General features: G+C 36.5%; 4 protein-coding genes and 1 long non-coding RNA gene across 5 annotated transcripts; 4 read left to right on the forward strand and 1 right to left on the reverse strand.

Moving 5' to 3' along the window:
* Nucleotides 1-636: 636 nt before the first annotated feature.
* Nucleotides 637-4,224, reverse strand: LOC117217216 (dnaJ homolog subfamily B member 13-like). The gene is made up of 6 exons (XM_033464642.1): nt 3,623-4,224; nt 3,171-3,392; nt 2,467-2,611; nt 2,012-2,189; nt 1,522-1,693; nt 637-1,200 (listed from the first exon to the last, which is right to left on the reverse strand). Exons 1-6 carry the CDS (start codon nt 3,721-3,723, stop codon nt 930-932), a joined length of 1,089 nt encoding a protein of 362 aa, XP_033320533.1. The 5' UTR covers nt 3,724-4,224; the 3' UTR covers nt 637-929.
* Nucleotides 1,062-2,006, forward strand: LOC117217217. The gene is made up of 2 exons (XR_004489495.1): nt 1,062-1,177; nt 1,424-2,006. It is a non-coding gene; the product is annotated as an uncharacterized LOC117217217 (long non-coding RNA).
* Nucleotides 4,056-5,120, forward strand: LOC117217199. Its single transcript, XM_033464607.1, has 3 exons — nt 4,056-4,095; nt 4,357-4,913; nt 5,037-5,120. Exons 1-3 carry the CDS (start codon nt 4,056-4,058, stop codon nt 5,118-5,120), a joined length of 681 nt encoding a protein of 226 aa, XP_033320498.1.
* A 5,259-nt stretch (nt 5,121-10,379) lies between these two features.
* On the forward strand, nt 10,380-15,988 carry LOC117217212. Its single transcript, XM_033464639.1, has 6 exons — nt 10,380-10,560; nt 11,407-11,954; nt 12,292-12,427; nt 12,504-12,682; nt 12,935-13,078; nt 13,296-15,988. The coding sequence occupies exons 1-6, from the start codon at nt 10,380-10,382 to the stop codon at nt 13,758-13,760; spliced, it is 1,653 nt and encodes a 550-aa protein (XP_033320530.1). The 3' UTR covers nt 13,761-15,988.
* Nucleotides 15,989-18,388: 2,400 nt separating this feature from the next.
* Nucleotides 18,389-19,476, forward strand: LOC117217214. Its single transcript, XM_033464641.1, has 2 exons — nt 18,389-18,516; nt 19,017-19,476. The coding sequence occupies exons 1-2, from the start codon at nt 18,451-18,453 to the stop codon at nt 19,326-19,328; spliced, it is 378 nt and encodes a 125-aa protein (XP_033320532.1). The 5' UTR covers nt 18,389-18,450; the 3' UTR covers nt 19,329-19,476.
* Nucleotides 19,477-21,280: the final 1,804 nt, after the last annotated feature.

The raw sequence follows: 21,280 nt of genomic DNA on the forward strand, positions 1-21,280 counted from the left end.
GAGAGCGCAGTACTAAGGCAATTAACAAAGTTCTGTTGCGGCTACGTTTGAGGATAAGGATTGCAATGATACGTAATTTTTTTCTTTTTGGACTATCAAATGATATTTTTAGGTCCTTTAAGTACAGTGTGAATATCGCGAAGTTAAATCATGTAAAAGATTTGGGAAAAGTTTATTGAAAAGTTCCAGATAGCTGATTTAAAATAATTAGCTATTTAAAAAAGGACTTAAAAATGTTTAATATTTACAATTATTATTGTGAGATATAGTAACAAAAGTTGGTATTTTGTACCATCGTAAGTACAAGTAAGTTTGTTGTAATCTATATAAAACTATAACGGCTTTTTATTTTCTTTATGTGAACCAAATTCGCATGTTTTTTTAAATTCAATTATATGTTACTTTTCAGATTCTAAGACTCTTTAATTGATCTTTGAAGAGATGTGAAAGGTAATTAATAATTCGTTTCCAGAATTGAAATTTAAAATAAAATTATTAAGCTTATACGTATATTTTTCAAGTCAAAATTTATTTATTTATTTATATGTACAGAGAATTTTATTGAAATCAAAAAACCCTGATATACCATTGTATAATGGATTAAATATTTGAAGCAAGTTTACAAGAAAAATTATATAAAGAAATTTTGATAAAAGAGTAAAAAGATGTTGGAAAACTAATTTTGTAAACAAAAACAAAGACTTTAAAGTTACACAAAGTTTTGCATAATTATTGCGTAGATATCTATTCATAATAGGAAACGCATTCAAATAGTAAATTTATTTCTAATAATGTAAATTGCATATACATCCAAAATCAAATTTCATTTGAGATTTCAATATTCCTAAAAAAATTAATACTTCAAATCGACGAGTTAAATTATTTGAATGAAAGGAATAGAGAAATTAAGTATTGTATATAACGTCTAATTATTTTTCCTCGTAATCGTCGGTATATCGACGTATAGGAACATCAAAATCTACGTTTCTACGCATTTTATTGGCCAATATAAGACGGTGAACGTATTCCGTATCTTTGATATCTGCGGACGTATCAAACGCTCGTTTAATGTAATTTTTATTTGATACCGGCAAATATACCGGATATTCAATATTAAACGATATGATTAGACTTCCTCTTTTCTTCGGACTTTCCGGCAGCGGCAATCCTTGGCCAGGTACGTGTTTCTTGTAATCTGGTCTAATAAGAAAAAAGAAATGTTATGTATTATTTTTATAACCCGCATCAAAATATTTATAAAACATGAAGCAATTAAAAAATAAAAAATGTGGAATAACGAATGATTAATCCTTGAATTTTAATTGTTTTCCAATTTCTATACAGCAATTGACGAATATTACTTGTAATTATTTTCATGATTTTTCTTTTCAAAATGAGTTTTAACAATTACATTTATTTGTAGGATCGATTTTGTGAAACGTAAAATAATTATTCAGTGAATGAAACAAAGAGGAGAAGTAGAGAAAGACTGGATCAGGGGAGGAGACGGTAGACACGTACGTGATGACAGACGTTAGTGGTATTCGAAGGGTTCTGTCGTCGAGCGTGTTGACGGTGACCACTGTTCCGGTCAGTGCCTCTCGCAGAAAGATATCGACCGTCATGTGCAAGTCAGAGCCCTCTCTTCGGAAGGTCTCGTGAGGCCGGTCCTCCGTGATGAAGATTACATCCGCTACGCTGACGTGCTTTGGACTGAGTAAAGATATTATGCGAGCTACTACGATTAACCCATTTCTGTCCGATATGAAATGTACGATGCATTTTAAATGTATCCTTTGCGATATCCGAATCGACATAAGCTAAAAGGTTATAACGAACTTTCGTGAAGAAAAAAGAAATTATTGATAATTCCATACAATTCGATTCTACCTCTGAGTATATTTCGAAAGGAAATGAAAATCTTCATTTAACCAGACAGAAATGTTCGAATTATATCTTGTTTATGAAATAAAAACAAAGTTATTTTTTCTTTTAATTATTATAAATTTACCAGGAATTTTTGTGGGTCCTTGATCACCTTCCTCTGGGAACACTATCCTCGTTCCCGTCGGAATGCCTGGTTTAATGGGTATCGTTAAAATTTTTTCCTTCGTCACTGTCTTAGTCTTATCGTCCCCTACCAATACTAATCTTTGTATCTTCATTTTCTTTATCCCTCCAAGAAAGACCTATTTATATAAATCAATGAATTTATAGATCTTTCAGAACTAAAGTGGCGGATCATTTAGTTTGATGAGTGTATTTGGCCAAATATATGTGTAAGCAAGAAAATTAATAAGAAAAGTGTTTAGCATAATAATGAATAGTAAACTATTAATGATGGATACAATGGATTTATGAAAATATGTAAGTAAAATAGAATACTGCGACGAGTCGCACGTTGTCTACTCGGCGATAAACATTGAGAGAAGAAAATTATAAATAAATAGAACGTCGATATGATACCTCCAGTAGGGTTAGGTACAAGGTTTTTATCAGAGGTTCTTCCTTGCGCTTTATACCCCGCCCCTCGGGAAATTCGAGCAGAGACGAAGACTGCGTTAGTACGTAGAGTAGATCAGCATAAGGACTTTCGGTACCGAAGAACTCCCTGCAGAGATACTCACGATGAGAGAGATGTGGATAGATCGGATCGTAAATATTCAAAGTTTTCAAGTGCTTGTTAAGTTTAACTGTACACAATTTTAAGTCGTTGGATAAAGTAAAGGATTATCATAATTGATAGCAACATTAAGTATAAGAAAATAGGGGAAACGTAGAGTACATGCAAGCAATATACAAAAAAGCATATGTCTTTGTTGTAATACTTACATTAATTCAATATAATATTTATGTAATGCAATTTTGATGTGTTATCACTAGAAATATCAACAGTTACGGCGAAGTTATTTTTTAGGTATTAAAAAATACCTAATAATAGAATATTTTTATATTTATTCATTCATTACTTTATTACAAAAGGAATTCCATGTTATGTAGTACATTTTTGGTATTATTAATCCATCTGGGACCATGGTCCCTAAATGAGGATTGGCACATTTATAAAATCGTAGAAACAGTCATTTTGACTGTTATGATAGTTCTAGTGTTATTTGTTATATATAGTGTATATAGTGTTATAATAAAAAGTAATTATTTGATTAATGTACCTATACGTTCTCATCGGTTCTCCGTGATAAGTATACGGTTGAATAAATCCTTCGGCTCCAGGCACGCCATTTTTAAGACCTTCCTCGCCGAATTGATCGTATATGGTTCTTTTAAGGGGATCTGAAAGCACATCGTATGCTTCGGCTACTAAGGCGAAAATAGTACATAAACATTCATCTTTCGCTCTTTTAGTGTTATATCGTAGCGCTAAGCGTCGAAATCTGAAAATAATAGTGAGATATTTACATTAGCCAATTACAAAATTAATTATGCACGTATTGAAATACAATTTTTACTTTCATACTAAAAAAATAATTACGGAATAATTTAATTGATTAATATTTTTCAGCCAAAAGTCTGTTAATATTTTACAACACGGAAATATCAATGGATTAATTGATGAAGAAGACGGGGAAAAATATACATCATAAAGTAATAAGCTCTTACTCACGCAGCTTTGATCTCCAAATCGTCGCAGTCTTTTTTCAACGATAGTACGCCATAGTAATCTATACCACGTTTATTACACGAACAAGCTTCATCGCATGACATGATATTCCTTATTTTTTATTTCTATCAATACTTTCAAAATTATCCCATTTAAAATTAAAACAAACACTTACACGACTATCTTCTGTTATGAATTCATGGCTGATGTCATGTAAGAAGGCCGAAAAAATAGAAGGGAGAAAAACGTATCGTTTCGCAACGATTTTTCAAGTGTTTTCAACAACCAACGCGCCCCTCTCGACAACGGAGTACAATCTACACTCGTGTGTTAGCTTTTGTAATTATTAAACGTCTCACGACCGACATTTATTGTTGAACACAGAACCATTATTTAATAGCTATTCATTGGTACTCCATATGAAAGGAAAGGCACCATGGATGCTTCTGAATTGATTTTGAACCTCGTGCAGAAAGGTGAGATCTAAAATAAGGATTTCTTTTACGAATTTGATTCTCGTCATTGTTGCCACAATTTTTATTAACGTATAAAAATACAATTAGACATAATACTTATGTAATTTACTTTCAAATAGCCGCCATTACAACTTTTTACAATTTCTTTTTCTGTTTAATTCAACTTGATAAATGATTTCTAATTTTATAAATAAAAATTGTGCGAAAAATATCGATTTTATTAACAAATATCGAAATATTAACAAAACGAAATATTTCTAGCTGCGATTAAAACGGCAGTCAAGGAAAAGAATTTAAGCGACTGCGAACTTTTTTCCAATCGTGAGGATAGTTCATCTTCCGGTCAACATGTAATGAAGAAAAATTCCTTTTCCGGTGGTGTATCCGAAAAATCGTGCGGGGATTGTAAAAAGGAAAAACCTGACGAAGGGATGTTCAAGGTTTCCTTGACGACGAACGATGAAGATTTGGAGAACGATAAGGAGAACGTGTCAAGGAAGAAGATACGCGTGGAGGCGAGGCAGATTTGCAGCAATCGCGAAAATAGCGACGAGGAGAAAATCTTCGTGCTGCAGCAACTCGGTCGATCGCAGATACGTCCAGAAGGATTCCCGGCATTTCTATGCATCGACGGGAGGATTGCCAGTTCAAATGGAGTTAAACGAAAAATCCCACGACCAGCTAACGCTTTTATGCTGTTCGCCAACGAATGGCGTAAAAAGCTCGCTGCGGAGAATCCTCGCGAGTCTAATAAGGACATTAGCGTTAGGCTAGTTTCCCTACATCCATTTTTACATTTGCATCTAGTAATGGAACAAGTTCTTTTGTATGAAATATTTTTTCTTCTTCATTAATACACTTGCTTATTTAAACATTTTAACATTTTTAATAATTTAAAAACACAAAGTATACTGTAAATTAGAATATTTTATATCGTGCAGATTAGGCATCCTTTGGAAGAACATGGCGAAAGACGTGAAGGAAAAATACTTTGCCCTGGCCCGGGAAGTGGACGCGGAGCATAAGAGGAAGTATCCCGGTACGCTTTATACCTATAGTCTCTTTTCAAACCAATATGACCTCGTTTTCGCGTTTGTAGCGGCTCGTCGAAGTTTATCGATACGACTGAATGTTCGTGCCCCGCGTTCGGTAGGTACATGATAGTTCCTTGTATCCTTACAAGCACGAAAAGAAAGGGTAACATCAAGGGTAAACTTATCTATGAAATGAGGTAGATGCATGCGCCATACAAAATCAGGTCTGATGATAAACTTGCTAAATATTTCTAAATCCTACAAAAAAAAAAAGAAAAAACTAAATCTGTCCTAAATTTTCCAATCAATTTTTGACGTTCCACTTTTCTTAAAAGCTTCCTTTTTGCCATAAACCTTCAATTTATTTTTATTTTCAGCATCAACCGAGTTCCATATTTTTCCAAGCTTTCCTGGTAATTTTGGCTCGTCCAATATTTTCCGCGAAAAAAGATCGCGCTGGGGTTGCAAAGAGAGAAAATACGAAGCTGCGAATGTGTTAATGATCGACGTTAAGTATTTAAGGAGTTGGCACTGATTTTGCAGTGGGGGACCGCGTGCAGCTAGGCCGCGGAGGACATTTAGTCGCGTGAATGCTCAGTAACGCGAGATATGTGAGGAATAATCGCGCTTGTCGGTGGGTGTAGGTAGTAGGTAGGTAGGTAGAGCGCGGTCGTGTATCGGGCAGGTTCCTAGAGTCGCGTCGCAATCAATACCTCCGGTCTCTACTGTTCCCTCCCGCCCGTTCCCCGTCACTCACCCGAGAATATTTCTCCGCCTGCCACCCTGTGCCCTGTACCTCGACCCGCAAAACTCGTATCGCTCTGCTATCCCACCCACAAATCGACGAGCTATAATCGCATTTTAGCTCCCCCGCGATCGTTCGCTCTCCTCTCTGCTGGCTAATCACAGTATTCAGGACGAAAAAGTGCAAGAGCGCATATACGTTCGTTCATCACGAGGACGATAACTTGTAGGAAGAATAGAAATCGGACGAATTATTGCCTATGGCTTAAATATTTTGACAGAAACAGAATTTTGAAATATTCAGAGACAACTCATTTTCTTTTATCTATTTACATTAAAAACGTAGCTTTTTAAAATAGCAAAAGTTGCGCTTTTTTAAAGGTATATCGTTTCTTATAATTGTTTAGATTATGGATGATTTATATTGATATTGCCATACTTTGTAAAGTCCAAATTTGTACCCATTTATTTTAATTTTGGTAACATGGTATCGAAATCAATTGATTCAGTCTAACTATTGATCATTGATTACGCTGTTTCTACGATTCAGTGCATTGGTATCAGTTTAGTTGCACGAATTGAGTGACATTAGATCGGCTTCGTAGGTATCACAGGATACGAGAGCGTGCATATTCAACTATTGTAACTGTTTTAATTAATAATCCATAAATGCTGTAGATGAACCAATACACTGGGCGCAAATAGTAATTGCATATTAGACAGATCGATCGTTTGAACCGATACCCGTTTTACTCTTAACATAATCGCATTCTCTTTCCCATTGTCGTAAATCCACCGCAGAAATTAAAATTCAACGATTGAATGAGAACTCTTCTTTTGAATAAATGCAAGTTCCAATATCGTTATATAAAAAAAAAATTAAAGTTTAAGCCTCTCCATAGCATGTGAGAAGAAATGCCTCAACATGTGAAGTGTAACGACTATACGTACAATTGAACAATTGAAAAATAAAATTTACAAACCACAAGAAAACGATCAAAGAAGAGTTTTAAATTATTCAATTGCATATTAAGGTATGAAAAATGTCTACCTTCAAACAAAAAATTTAATATGTATACATAATATTTTCTATTCTATCTATATTATCTTCCGTTTAATACTCCAATTCTATCTAAAAAATATTTCACAAACAAAGTTTTTATACTATAAAAATTGTAAAAGATCTCGATATTAAAAATTTCTACTCTTTTCAGAATCGAAATTTAACGTGGAAATCCCAGGCATCAGGACTGGTGACCAAATCAAAGAGAAAAGAGGATCAGGCGTTCTCAGTAAAGGTTCTGCTAACGATAGCCAGCTGCAGCTTGAAAACGCCGAAGGGGTGCAAAGAAGGCTAAATTCACCGCTAAACGGTAGTCGCGCAATCGACGGCGGGCCAACGCGTAGCGAACAAGCCGAGTGGTCAATTAAGATCACCGGAAAGTGTCGATATGTTCTGCGCGAGCGTCCGAGGACGCGGGCAAGCGGACTAGCGTGCATCTGCGCGACTGCATCGTACGCGTGACAAGGAAAAAGAGGGGTGACGCACGGTCGCTCCAAGGGAAGCCGTCAAAATGTCGAGGCTTGTGCATCCAGCGGGCATATCGAGCCAAAGACACGCGGGGGAGGAGTGTCCCCCCTCTCTCTCTTTCTCTCTTCTCTCTGTGTGTAGTGTGTAACGATCGTCGGTCATCGATCCGCCATAGCATCGACGCGATGCTCGGTTGCTCGAGAAAACGAGAGCCTCCCGTCGTTGTGAACGTCACGCGAATTTTCCTTGAAAAGTACGCTTAGGATCGATCAAATGGTGTCTGTCTTATGTTTGATTATGGCTGGAATTTTACAATTAATGACCAGACAGCAGTTAACGATGAAAGTAGACAGAATTAAAATATATGCTTTTAACAGATTAACTCCATCGAGTCTAATCATTATTTTTTAAATCGTATATTCTAATACTAAAATTGGAAATTTTAGAAAGCGAAATTGATCAGTTTAGTTTTTCAGCGGTTAATATAAAATAAGTTAGGATAGTTATGATCTAAGAGGAGGATAGGACGCGAATAAGAATTCTGAGATTTAGGAAAAGATTATTGCGGCAGAATTTGTAGGGTGACTTCGTAAAGCTTCTCCCAAAACTGTTTGGTATATAACTCCCAAAGAGTACAATAAGTGCTCGTATAGCGCGATAAAAAAATTACCGCAGACCCCGTATAACAAGGAGGAAGAATTGCTGCAGTTCTCGTAACGGGGTAGATAAATTTCAAAATGCAGCAAAATGCAGGGATCTCCACTTGTGCACGAATTCTCCGGTGGTTAAGTATTTTACAATAAAAAATTCCACACTCCATAAAAAGGTACTCTATTTTCCATTTCTAATAACTTTTTAAATTCCAGCTTATGAATTGTAAATATGTCGTCAGTATTTTTCGAACGAAGAAAGAAGAACCAAACAAAATCTACATTTTAAAGATACCATATCCATTTAACAAATAGTGCATCCGTGGAATTACGTTTCAATCTAAAAAAAAAAAAAAAAAAAAAAAAAGAAGAGAAAGGAAAAAGAGGCGATATGGACCAGCATACAGCAGCCGGAGCAAACGATCCATTTAAAAGGCGAGTTCAAACTCTGGGTAATCGATGATAGTCGCCGAGTGGAGGGATGGTAGCAAGAATAACACGACACCTCGATCAACTGTTCTTTCCTGAACAAAAACACGTTCAATTTCAAGTGAGACGGATCCTCTGACGAACGATTAACGAGAGGAAGCTTGTGCGAATCGATAGGCGGCGAAAAGGGGGTTTCTTGGGATATTTTGCGCACACCGCAGAGACGTTGGAGGCCGGAACTCTTTTCGTTCACCTCGTGGTTCGAACGCTCCTCGCCTCTCCGGGGTAGGGAAAAAGCCACCCTCTTGTTAGACCGAGCCCTCCCCTCTATCCCTCTGGAGCTCCGTCGGATTCGTCGATGACGAAACGCACACGTAAATTCGTGGACGTGCACGGTGCTGCCGCTCGCAAAATCAGTGCGACCCAAGTGCACCGCGAGGCAGGAACGCGGGTCTCCCGTGCGCGGCCTGTCGTTCCCGCTTGCGGCACGCGCGCCTCTTCCACAGGAGCATCAGTCAGATAGCGAGAGACACTCGCGTAAATAGGTCGTTGGATACCGCCGTTGATTCGACAGTAAATAGCCAAGCGAAATTAACGGATAGTGGTCGACGTCTCGAGAGAAGTGACAATGGAAAACGTCAATCGAAAATAAAAGAAGCATATAGTCGATACGAACGTGTAATACATGCTGACAACTGACTAGAGTGACTAACGCTTAGATTTAGTCGAGGTGACTAAACAAACGTCGTGAAAGAGGAAATGATTGGAATGGAAAAACGATCAGTGCGTTAAACATCGCAGTTTTGCATTGGAGATTAGATGTACGTTGTTGTTTTCTCTTTTTCTGGTGAATCAATCAGTGATGTTGAGTAAATAAAATGTGGATGGATGGAAGAGACTGATCTGTTTAAATGGAAATGAATCTTACATACGACTGTCATCAGGATTGATTAAACGAAGAAAAAATAAATAAATAAATAAAAATTATGAAAAACAGAAGGAGAATCTGAAACATAGTATGATGGAAGAAATAAAATTGCAGAATATAGATACAGACTTTCCTGTTCAACAGAACTAACTTGATTTCGAAAATAACTTTGGATTGAATTGTCTACGATAAGCACGGAAATAAACCACTGATATCGATTGTCGACAGAGAAACGTGAATTGGAGATGCGTGGCGGTCGAACGAACTAGAAGAGAAAAACGGGCGTGCGGGAGGTGTTGAAAGAAGAGAAAAAGCTTTGAGCATCGATCTTGCGGCTGATGCAGCTACTATGACGCGGGTTGTCCGATACATTCAACTGTATCCAGTGTGGAATCGACGGGTCGCGTGGCCCACGAGACGGGATCTACGGGGCTATAGTTAGTAAGCTAGGCCAGTCTTCGCGAATTGGATCAGTGGCTACGGTCGGTGTAAACGATGACGGCGAGGAGGACGAGGACAACGTCGGCGGGTACGACAATGACGCCACGCGCGACGAGACTAAAAACGCTGGGTCTTCCCGACGGAATGCAGGAGGCCGATCGAACGCCTCCCGATGTACCCTCTTTTTACGTGGTCTTCCCACGTAAACTCTATTCGGTGACGTGTATCATGAAAGAATAAAATTCAAGAAAGATCCAACGAAATTACAAGAAAGGGGAAAAAAGAAGAAAAAAAGGGGCCAATTTTCCGATTCTTCCAAATAATAAAGAAAAAGGAAACAAACAAAAGAAAATAGAAAAGAGACTAAATTCGAAACTCGGTTCGAAGCTTCCGTGGAAAATGTAAATTCGCCTCTGGTTATGTGTTCAAGGCTTACTTGGTAGGATTTAATGTGCAATCGTGGCTGATAAGCTTCGGGAAGTAAAGTCGTTCTTTGCGGCGCGATAAGGACCACATTGGTCGCAAAGATGGACTGCTGCAACTACGTCGAGGCTTACGCGGCAGGGAGCCACTTTTATCAACAACAACATTACTTTTGCTATGATAACGCGAACACCGATTACGGTGGCTATGAACCGCCGCCGATTTCCAGCGCGATCGAAACTACTGCGCGATACAACGGGACTGTACCGCCTGCGTATCCGACAGGTAGATGTTTTAGAAATTTTCAACAAGCACGGCCAATTTTATTCTTCGTTTAAAACATTCGTTATATCTCTTTAGACTTGACAATTGTTTTAACACTTATCATATTTCTTTAGAACTGTGGATTATTTCAAGTGGCTCTTGTATGTATAGATTGTCTTTTGGAGAAGAATTATGTCAGTATGAATGCGTCATTAAAATTGTAATAGTACTGATAGAAATTGATAAGATTAAATTCAATTTAGGTGTATCGTGTTTTAAATTTGAAGTTGAGAATGTTAGAAAATACAGTAATAATAAGATCTAGCGCGCCTGCGTGGAAACTACGACAATAAGTATTATGGAAACATTGCTTTATATGCTACTGTCTTCAAATATGTTATATTTCTACATAGTTAAAAGTATTTTATATTCTTTTATAGCAAAGTAACTGAAAATATGATGGTATCAATGTCAAAGGAGTAGTATTTTTATAACACAAAGTTCTATAGTAGTGAATTATTGAAAATTCCAACAGTAGTTCTTTAAATAAAAATGAAGAACCTGCATTTATTCAGGGAGAGGCTAAATCTTGTATGATTTGCATTTCTTATCTAGTTCTTCGGGTGGCAAGGATATACAGAGTGACTCAAAAGTATTCATTCATTATCATTACTATTTCATCATTTCACATGGGATATTGTATATATCTATACTCGATACTTTTCATATAATTTCATATTTATACTTACAAAAAATAACTGTCCATGTGAATTAAAATTTATATATAATAAAATTTATTTATTTGAAATAAAATAAAATTATAATTTCTGTAATAAATAAAATTGAATACATTCACCTGTTTGACAGATTACGTGTATAATCCGAAGGAGGCGAGGCTGCGGAAGGCGATGCGCGAACAGAGTCGCGAGCTATCCAGGCGATCGATCTTGCAGAGCGCGATCGCTCGAGCGGGCGTGATCGCTGGTCCAGTCACATCCGGCGGTTTCCTAGATCATCAGCATCGTTTTGGCTGCGTGTCCACAGTCAACTTGCCTATGAATTCATCCGTGGAATCGGATCGAGCCACGGAACCGTGGTTCCAGTCGACGTCTCGTCCAAAGCCGATCCATTCGCCCCGAATGACCGATTGGTACGGCAACGTGACTGATCCTATCGAAAGACTGCAAGTAATGGGTGCGATGCATCAGCGTGGCCTCGATAAATGCAAAGACGTGATGAGGAATCAGGCTGCGGCCAGCGTAACCAATACCGTGGCCGCTGAATGCGGTGCTACATTTTCAAATAACGGATATCCGGTTGATTTCACCGATGTTAGTCGGGAAAGGGACTTACGTCGCCAAGAGAATATGGAGTACAGCGAATTTCCTGATAGTCAAAAGTGGCATCCTTATCAGGTGAGGATTGTTTCCGGAATCATCTGGAAAGAAAGTTATGTAATTTTAAAGTTTGTCAGGAGTTAGGAGTCTTTAATATTTGGTAGCTTCGCAGAATTTTAATTGATAAAATACATTAATGTTATTTGTCTTCTCGCAGAAATCTGTAAAGTATAAAATGATTTTAGAATTCTTCTACCTCTTAAAAGCTATTTTTTATATCTAAAATCAAAATATATTGATATACTTCTTTTGTTTCTTCTCTCATAGAAATCTAGAAAAAATCTTCTACATAGATTTCTCAATCCTTCTTTTTAAATGATATATTTTCTTCAAGAGTTTCTACAAATCATTGCAGAATGGCGAAGGTGCTCATCAACATCCCAGAACTTCTCATCCTTCTCAGATGAGCAACATTCTTCACCCAAACATTCAGAGTCCAGGTTCACACGGACACGAACCATGGGGTCAATTTTGTCATGGCGTGCTGCCACGTAAGTAAAGATAAAATCCAATAGAACGTTTAGAAAACTGCCGGAGAATGTATTATTTTCTAATGTAATTTTATAGACACTCCGCCTATGCCTCGAAACGTTGGAGTCCGTGGGCCGCGACACACTCTGCTGTTACAGGATCGTATGCCCCCTAGACACTGTGAGTTTTCCGAGGAAGCACCGCGAATGATGTATCATCCAACTAAGCTCGATATCGAGAACGTACGAGCATCGTACACGCCCTCTGAGCACCAGGTTTCTCCTTTTTCTAATTTATATGTACAATATAATATGAGCTGCTCGGAAAACAAACTTTAACTAGAGACCAAAGCTAAAAATTTTACATTATACTACTGTAAATTAAAGAACGTAAAGAAATTTGTTTTGTCTCATTGACACACAGAAATGCAGTAATTTCTAGATTTTTACAGAGAATTGTTTCATTCTGTTATACACAGGAATTTTCATCTAAACCTAATACGTAATAACAATAGAAATATTTTCTAGATGCCGAGATTACTTGAAACCTCAGTAAATTCTATCGTGGATTCTGCGTCCACAATAAGGATTCGTCGTGAGGATGATGGCCCCAGGTGGGAGCCAAGCACTATGAATAACAGAATGTCTATGGATAATCTAGTTCCAACAACGGTATAACATTCATTCCACTAAATTAATATTAACCCCTCAGTCTTTATAAGTGAGCCTCTCAAAAGTCAAACTGATTAATTCTATTGTCTGTCAATATTTTAACTTTATTAAGTCGATATTTAAGAAACAAATTACTACTCACTTCCACGAGCGAGAGACCATTGAGAGGCTCAAATACTATATAATTCAATAATTACTAAATATTTTGAACCATCAGGAATCTAGTATATCACGCGATAAAGAACACGAATCTCGTCGATCAGCTGAAAGATTCGAGCCAAAGAAGAAGAGTGTCAGTAAGCAACCGTTGCCTGGTTTTCACCAAGCATTCGGTTCGACGGAGATTGGCAGGTTCTCCAGATCGGAGTTTTTCGTGAACATGGTGGGCGAGAGCGGCGGAAACATGGAAGTCGCCGACACGGAAAGTATTACCGTAAGTACGGATCGTATGTCAGAGGTAAACGGATCGACAGTGACCACTGCGACGCACGGTACGTCGGTAATCACTACGACCGCGACGACGACCGTTAGGTCTTTCGACGGCGACGAAAGCGAGGAGGCGAGTTTCGACGAGTCGAACAACGACCTCGTCGCTCCGACGTCGATGGGTATGTATTGCAGCCAACCAAGTATTCCTCGTTGGCATAGACCTCACATAGGCGCTATAGGTAGCGAAATTTAAAGCAAATCATCAATTCTTTCGCGGGCTAACGTGTTTCCCAATTGAAAGTCTGATGGAAGGGAACTATGTAATTCTAATCATTTTCAAAAGTGCGAGTATGCCACTGGAGCATTTTCTCTCGCAATTTTCTTTCTGGATACAGTGGTTTATGAAAGAATTTTGAACTGTTGCGTCCAAAAGAACGAAGGAAGAGCGACTGAACAAATCTCTACATTATGTGATGTATACGTAGATATTTGCAAAACTTGATCAAACGTATTTTCAACCTTGTGTGTATGATTCAATTATGAATGGAGTTGCTCTTTGCCATGGAATTTTTTTACGAGTCTACGAATGCTGCGTTTATTTATAGATTCTAATTAGCCCCCGAAAGGAATTAGCAATTCATCAAGGACGCGAATTGCGTCCAGTTGTCTGTAGGATTAAATTATTCCCTCCGATGTTCAAGTTACCCGATAATATTCTGTACGTGGAGAGAGAATCGTCTGTTATTCGTAATTGATAACTCTCAGCTAACTTGTTCGAATGGATTTCGCGAGTAAGACAAATTTCTCCAATTTGTACAAACATTACGCGTTAGACTTTGACTCGCCGGGGAATATAAATGGCGTACGAAACATCCCGGCAAACTGCACACACGTTTGTCGAGATTGTGCCTTTAAGAGATCTGTGGAGCTATTAAAGGTCTTCAAAATTTTTGATCGAATCAAAAATATAAAATCAAAAGCAGCACGATATTCGCGGGTCTCGTACGTCAACTATTAAGTTGAGCAACTTACATCGATGTATTATATTGAAAGGCTAGAAATTTTGGCGAAAGAGATATCTCATATCATCTTTAAAAACAAACGACCTTTTTCTTCGACGCGAAAAGTATTTCAAAAATACTAAATATTGTTTAAAGTATTTTTTTTAATAGCAAATTTATTCTGATAACACAAAGACGTTGTAAAATATAAAGAATTTTGTGGGTTGCTCAAACTTGGTAAAGAAATATAATCAAAATGTGTCGATGGAAGTATTTAATCGGCACCTTCCATCAAGTTGTTAGATATCGCCGATGATACACTGAGATTAGTGTACCGACGATGAATTATATGATTATATTAAATATATATTTAAAAAAGTAAATATATATATATATATACATGTATATATATATATATATATTGTACTTATATGTATAATGGAGGAACGAAAACGCGCGACGAAAAGGTATTTAAGTTATTTAGTAGAATATTTAGACGACACGTATTGCTGCGCGGAGAAACGTATGAATAAAAGTGAACATTAATATCGCGAACGTAGGAAGTCGAGAAACCGACGAAATACACACCGTTCCGCTCCTGAAAAATATGTTTTTCCTGAGGGGGATGCACGGTATTTTTGCATTTGGAACTCCTTTTATTTCTTCACTGCAAAATAATATGAAATATTTCAAAAATACAAGAAGACAAATATCGCAACTTCGGTATGTTAATGCATTAAAAGATAAGGAAAAAGGTTGGATTGTATAAGAGAAGTTTGTAAGTTAAGACTGTAGACAGTAAGACTGTAGTTATAATGTAAACTCAAAAATATGGCATGTAATTTATTGAAACTTTTTTATATATCCATTTTAACGTACGTTTAATATTCGATTTATTATAGTAACTTTGGGACCTTTGGAAAATATACCTAGAAAGAAAAAATGTTTTTAGAATCTGCGCATTAACGTTCTGACAAGTGCGATATTGTATAGAAAAATGCAAAGTTCACCTTATTAATTATGTTCTTCTTATATGTGACATTCATACTTTTGCTATTCAATTTCTATTTCATTAGAACTTATGTTTCATTAAATTTAAAAATTGTTCTCGTGTAAGAAACGATCTTCGATATTGTCTTGAGTGAGAATGAAATATTTTTTATTATTTCTATCTTTCTTTTCTTTTTGATCGAGTTCTGAGTCCCGTGCAGGCACCTATGACTCGTGTTGATTGATCTATCGGTACATCGACTTAACATAATTCGTGCCAGCTACCCTGTACCTATAATGGGACCAAATTAAAAGAGAAGCTTTTATTTCGCGTTCACCGTCGCGCTTACGTCCCGCGTATTTTATCGTGTATGAAAACCTTCCCCCGTTCCGTTCGATCGATTGCCTCGAACAAGAGGCAAAAATTTGTATTGAAACGTGAAATGTTCTTTAACACGTTCGATGTTATTTCAAGCAAATGGTTATTAACGATCTACTTAAAAATTACACTGAATTGCGTTCAATTGTATTTCAGTCTTTTATCTTCAACTGTACCGAAATCAATGATAGAAATTAGAATTTTTAATGTAATGAAGATAACTTTAAATGTAGAAATGTTTAATTTTTTCTTTGCCTCGAATTCTGTAAATTCTTTTCTAATGCTATTTTAAATTAATTTGCGTACTAAGATGATTCATTTACCATGACATGGAGCGTGTTAATTGAAAATCCACGTGAAAGTAAACGAATTCACGAGGAACGTGTTGTGCTGTTTAGCAAGATGAATTAGTGTTCCATCGATCAAATACATTGTTTAAATATCGTGTGATCATCGTTTATAATGAATATCGTTCGAGCGTAATAGAAATACTTAACGATGGTAATTCAACATTCGACTTTTTTGTTCTTGGACGTATAGGAACGTTCAAGAAGCATGGAATGATGTAAATGCTGTGATTTGTTTTAAAATTAAACGAGCGTAGTTTATAGTGGTACACAGTGGGGGAACGCTGAATATCGTCGCGACGTGAGGAAAGGCGAGTTGTGATAAAAAGAGAAAAAAATTCTGTAAGAAATTTTGACGATACACGTAATTGTCTGTCTAGTACGATCGATCATCGGGGCCCTCTTGCACGATGAAACTAATGTTATTAGCGGAATTTTACAAGTTATCGGTGTGGATAAATTCTTTAACACAGTAGCAACAAGATTTGTGTTAAAACGAGTAAAGTGTCAATTTTGCAAATTGTAAGCCAATCAATTGCCCTACTTGACGTAATGCTACAAAAGTATGCAACAAAAGTTTTTAATCTTTACAACCTATCACTTGTAAGTTCGCTAATGTTATTAATTAGATTATCGTGCATGAGAGCTCAGTTGTTTTAACTTTTGGATTATTAGTAAGAGCACAAACCACTCCAACGAGGTCCAATCTTTCGAAACGTTTCGTCATTAAAGAAATTTAGGGATAGTCGAAGAAAAATCCTTTCGCTGTGCGGTGTATACTTCCATAATTTATTTCACATTTTAACTCTTCAAATTTTATTAACATAAGATATTTATATTTATTAGTATAAATATGACTACGAAGAAATGCAGCGATAGTAGGGGGAGGGGAGGAGGAAATCTTTCACTATATTATTATACGTGTGTATAATGAACTTCAAGTTCGAACAGCGATAAAAGATGGACCTAATACAGCAGGAAATTGCCAGCATCTCGTGGATGGAACAAAAGTTAAGACAACCGAGGAAGTTTCTTGGATTCTATCACGCCAACCTCGTCGTCTCCAAAACGTGAATCCTATGACGAAATTTTAGCGATGCGTTAATTACTTGGAAATTTTAATAATTTTGTTACTTTATTGACTTGTCTTGTTGGCGATGTAGACTGTAACATAGAATTATGACTTACACGTCTTACGATTAAGGACGAATAAACCATAATCCACGTTTCATTATTGGCAACGATATTAAACGTAGAGGTAGAACTGGTAAAAAAGAAGGAGAGGAAGAGGAAAACAAAAAAAAAAAGATGTTCAGTCAGTGATAGAAGAACAAAAAGAAAGGAAAGAACAACGTGAAAATGATTGCGACTAACAGGAAAACGTAACCCGTATTATAACTCGTAAACGACTTTCTGTCTAATTATTAGCTAATTATTATCATTCTAACCGGTAGGAAACCGTACTAAGGGATTGAAATGTACAGAAAAACGATTATGAACCACCGTACATCTCTTAAATCCTACAAGTGCCAAGTTGGTGAGAAAAGTCCTTACAAAGGCTCGTGTTATTAAGTATCAAATTCGAACGCAAAAAGGAAAGAAGTATATTTCGCGAACATTTAACTCTATCAGTTTTCATGTAATTAGATTAGAGTTCAATTCAGGTTCTTGTATTATCAGATTGATGAACGTCAGTGGCTCGTTGGTATTCACGATGTGAGATATAAAATTCGAGATACGTTTCATTTAACATTGATTCGAAATGAAATCTATTAAAGAATAGAACTGATAGAGTTAACGCAGACAGAATGGAACTTAATGATGACGAACATGCTTTTATTCGCGTACAATTATGTACATGGAACTATAACAATACCGGTATTATTGAGCTTAAATTCACTTTTAATTCGAACACGTTACCAGCTTAAGGAACGAAGTTCTTTAATGAGATTCGACAGACAAATAATGAAAATGTTTAAATGAAGATCGAGCGTAAGCAGTGTAACGAAAATAAATGGACGTCTATACGACAGTATAGAAGTAAAAAAAAGGCAAAAAAAGAAAATTATGAAATTATGAAGTCTGTTTTATTTTCCTCAGTTACTCCCGAAGACTTACCTCTCCACTCCTGTCGCCTTTCCTTTTTCATCGAGATCCTGTGGGATCCTGGGTACCTCGGCTGCTATTCATAGAATCACGGAAAGCAGAGAAATTTTGTCGCGAATCATGCAGGAGGAATGCTGCTGGTTCGCCACTCAATCCAGATGTTCCAGGATTTCGGATGACGTCGTGGTAAGTATGATTCGATGAACTGAAACTTGAATGGACAAAATAAAATAAGTCAGATTTGCGAAATAAAAGTTCTCTTTAATGCGAAAAATATTTTGCAGACAAATGAGACACGTAGAAGGTAAATTGGTCAACTTCATTCAAAGTAATCGTTCAATCTTTGCATAATTAAACTAATCACATACATACACTCTGGAACTAATACAGAGAATCTTTTGAGATGTAGTAGTTGATCATTGGCTTCTTAGTGACTCAAATATCGGATATATATAGTATTTATACAAAATGAAATTAGTAGACAAATATCAAACATCTATATAAAATGTTAATTTAGTGGACTCATTAATTTTGCCACGCACTTTGGTCTTATTTTTACCTATAAAACTTGCTAACAAGATGCTTATAAAGAGAGACCTAAGTCTTCCTAATTTAGTATAATCAATACAATTTTAGTACAAATTAAAAATGTTACTACAAAAAAATCAATTCACCTAAAACCATAGAATTGCACGGCTTTTCTGGATTGCTCTCATCACGCAAGAAATAAAGAGTGGTACTGTCAAAACAAAACGATGACCCATCCGTCGGAAGTGCTACGTCAACGAGAGAATTACGACTCTTTTGTCAACGAAAGAGGTGATGGAGGCTACGTAATAATCGGCACATCTGCCGATGGAAATCGAAACAACAGCAGTAGTACGGAGGACGATGAATATGCTAACGAAACTCGTAAGCAAATGACTTTGAAGCTGGAGAACACTGGTACTCCGAAACGTTCGAGCTTTACTTCCGAGAAGGACGATGGAAACGTTTGACAAGATTACTTCAGAGGTCATAACGTTTTATAAAGAAATATCAATCTTTATTGGTAAGAGTGACATTTCTCGAAAAATATAGAATTTTTGGAAAATACAGGAAGACAGTGAACAAGTGGTTAGAAGGATACTGTTTAGTTCCTGGCTATTAAGGAATTATAAAATCGTTTCTTTTAATACGTTCTACTCTTAAATAACTTTCAGTATATTAATAATTTGGAAATATTAAAAACAATACGTGTACCATGTTCTCTTGTACATTCGTCTTAAGTTGACAAAAATATATTGTTCGTAAATTGAAAGAGCGTCATAGAGTATCATTCTTCGATTGTACTATGGAAGCGTAATTAATTAATCTTTGCAGGAAATATAATATGAACCTTTCGCAAACAAATCCAGTCAGCTCCACATTTTGTCAATTCTCTAATTTCATTAAGTACATAAGTACAGCATTAATGTTCAATTCTGAAGAAAAAAATGTCAAAATAAACTTAAGAAATAGTTTTCGCAACATTGTCACCTTTTCTAGGCTTCAATTTATGAAGTTGATCAATGTGGCTTCTGAACAGCTCATATAATGAATTGCTATACCGTTGTGAATAAATTCTTTTACAAATAGTTAATTTAATACTCGACAATCGTACGTGTGCATATTACTTATCTTAAAATAAAAAATAATTACTTTTCTCTTAGATATCTTCGTCCCTTGACTAAAACTAGCGAGATGGTTTAAACGTGTAGGTTGTTTGATAAGAAACGAGTGGATGAATTTGTAATAGTCGGTGTATTAAAATTCGTATAAGTAGAAGAGATAGTGTACGTCAGTTGTAATCGTCGCTCGCTCAATACTCTTATGCCGATCGCAGAAAGGATAACAATTCGCCTGTCCTAGGGAGCACGTTCATACATTTATATCGATGGACGTTACCACAAAAAATTAAAAGTTACAGTTCCTATGACTAGACTTTGTAAAACAATCGTTAGGATTCAAAGGCACTGTAATATGTGTCTCTCCCAGATTCGAATTTATCGTTGACTTTTTCTACGCTCATGTGCCGCTACACTAGGATTAAGATTAATTCCACTATATATTTTAGAATGATTTCATCCTCGAATTTCATTCGTCAAACGAAAGAAAAGGAAAAGCTTTGTTTGAAGCTGTCGGTGACCGGTAAAAGGAATTGATCGCTTCCGTTTGCGTGTAAGGATTCGGTAGAATGCAATTTGTAAATAAAGGAACAAAGACCCATCCGTGGATGGTTTATCACGGTGATCGTAATCGTGGATGTTTGTTGTAGATGAGCCAGGAGAAGGCGGCATTCTTCAAAAGCGATGGACGAACATCGTGGACCTCCCAATCCGTCAGGTGAGCTACCTAAAACCGGCAGGTAGTGACGGACAGGATATCCATATCGTAAACGAGTTGTACAGACGTTGAACATCTTGTAAAATTTTCGAGATAAAGCGTCTCTTTTTTTTTTATTGCCACCGTTGATGCATCTGAAACCCGGAATTGCAACTGTGAGATGTAGTATCGGTAACTTTTCTGTTGTTTAATTAGACATAAGGCGTAATAAAGCTATAAAACGATTATAAATAGGAATTAGTAACGCAGAAATGCGTCATACTGGACGTTTTAGCAAATACTTAATTATTTACAAATTTTTTAGTCTTTCCAGATATTACGTTTGAAAATAATTCTTGGGATCCTGGACTGAAAATGGAAGGTTTCTTCTCTAATTTTTGGTATGATTATTTTACCCATGGTAATTGGTCTTGTGCGTTCTAATTTCAAGGAATATCGAAATTATTCGCCGCTTCTTTAGCGCGTGTAAATATCAATTTTACAAACCGAAGGAAGATTTCTTCTTTAATTTTTGGTATAAGAATCATCTTCATTTCTGACCAAGGATCCACTGGAATTATTCATAAATTTTCTTATTTATGCACTC

The sequence above is a fragment of the Bombus bifarius genome, unplaced genomic scaffold (assembly GCF_011952205.1).
Source record: "Bombus bifarius isolate JDL3187 unplaced genomic scaffold, Bbif_JDL3187 scf7180000007975, whole genome shotgun sequence".
In the NCBI taxonomy this organism is placed as follows: domain Eukaryota; kingdom Metazoa; phylum Arthropoda; class Insecta; order Hymenoptera; family Apidae; genus Bombus; species Bombus bifarius.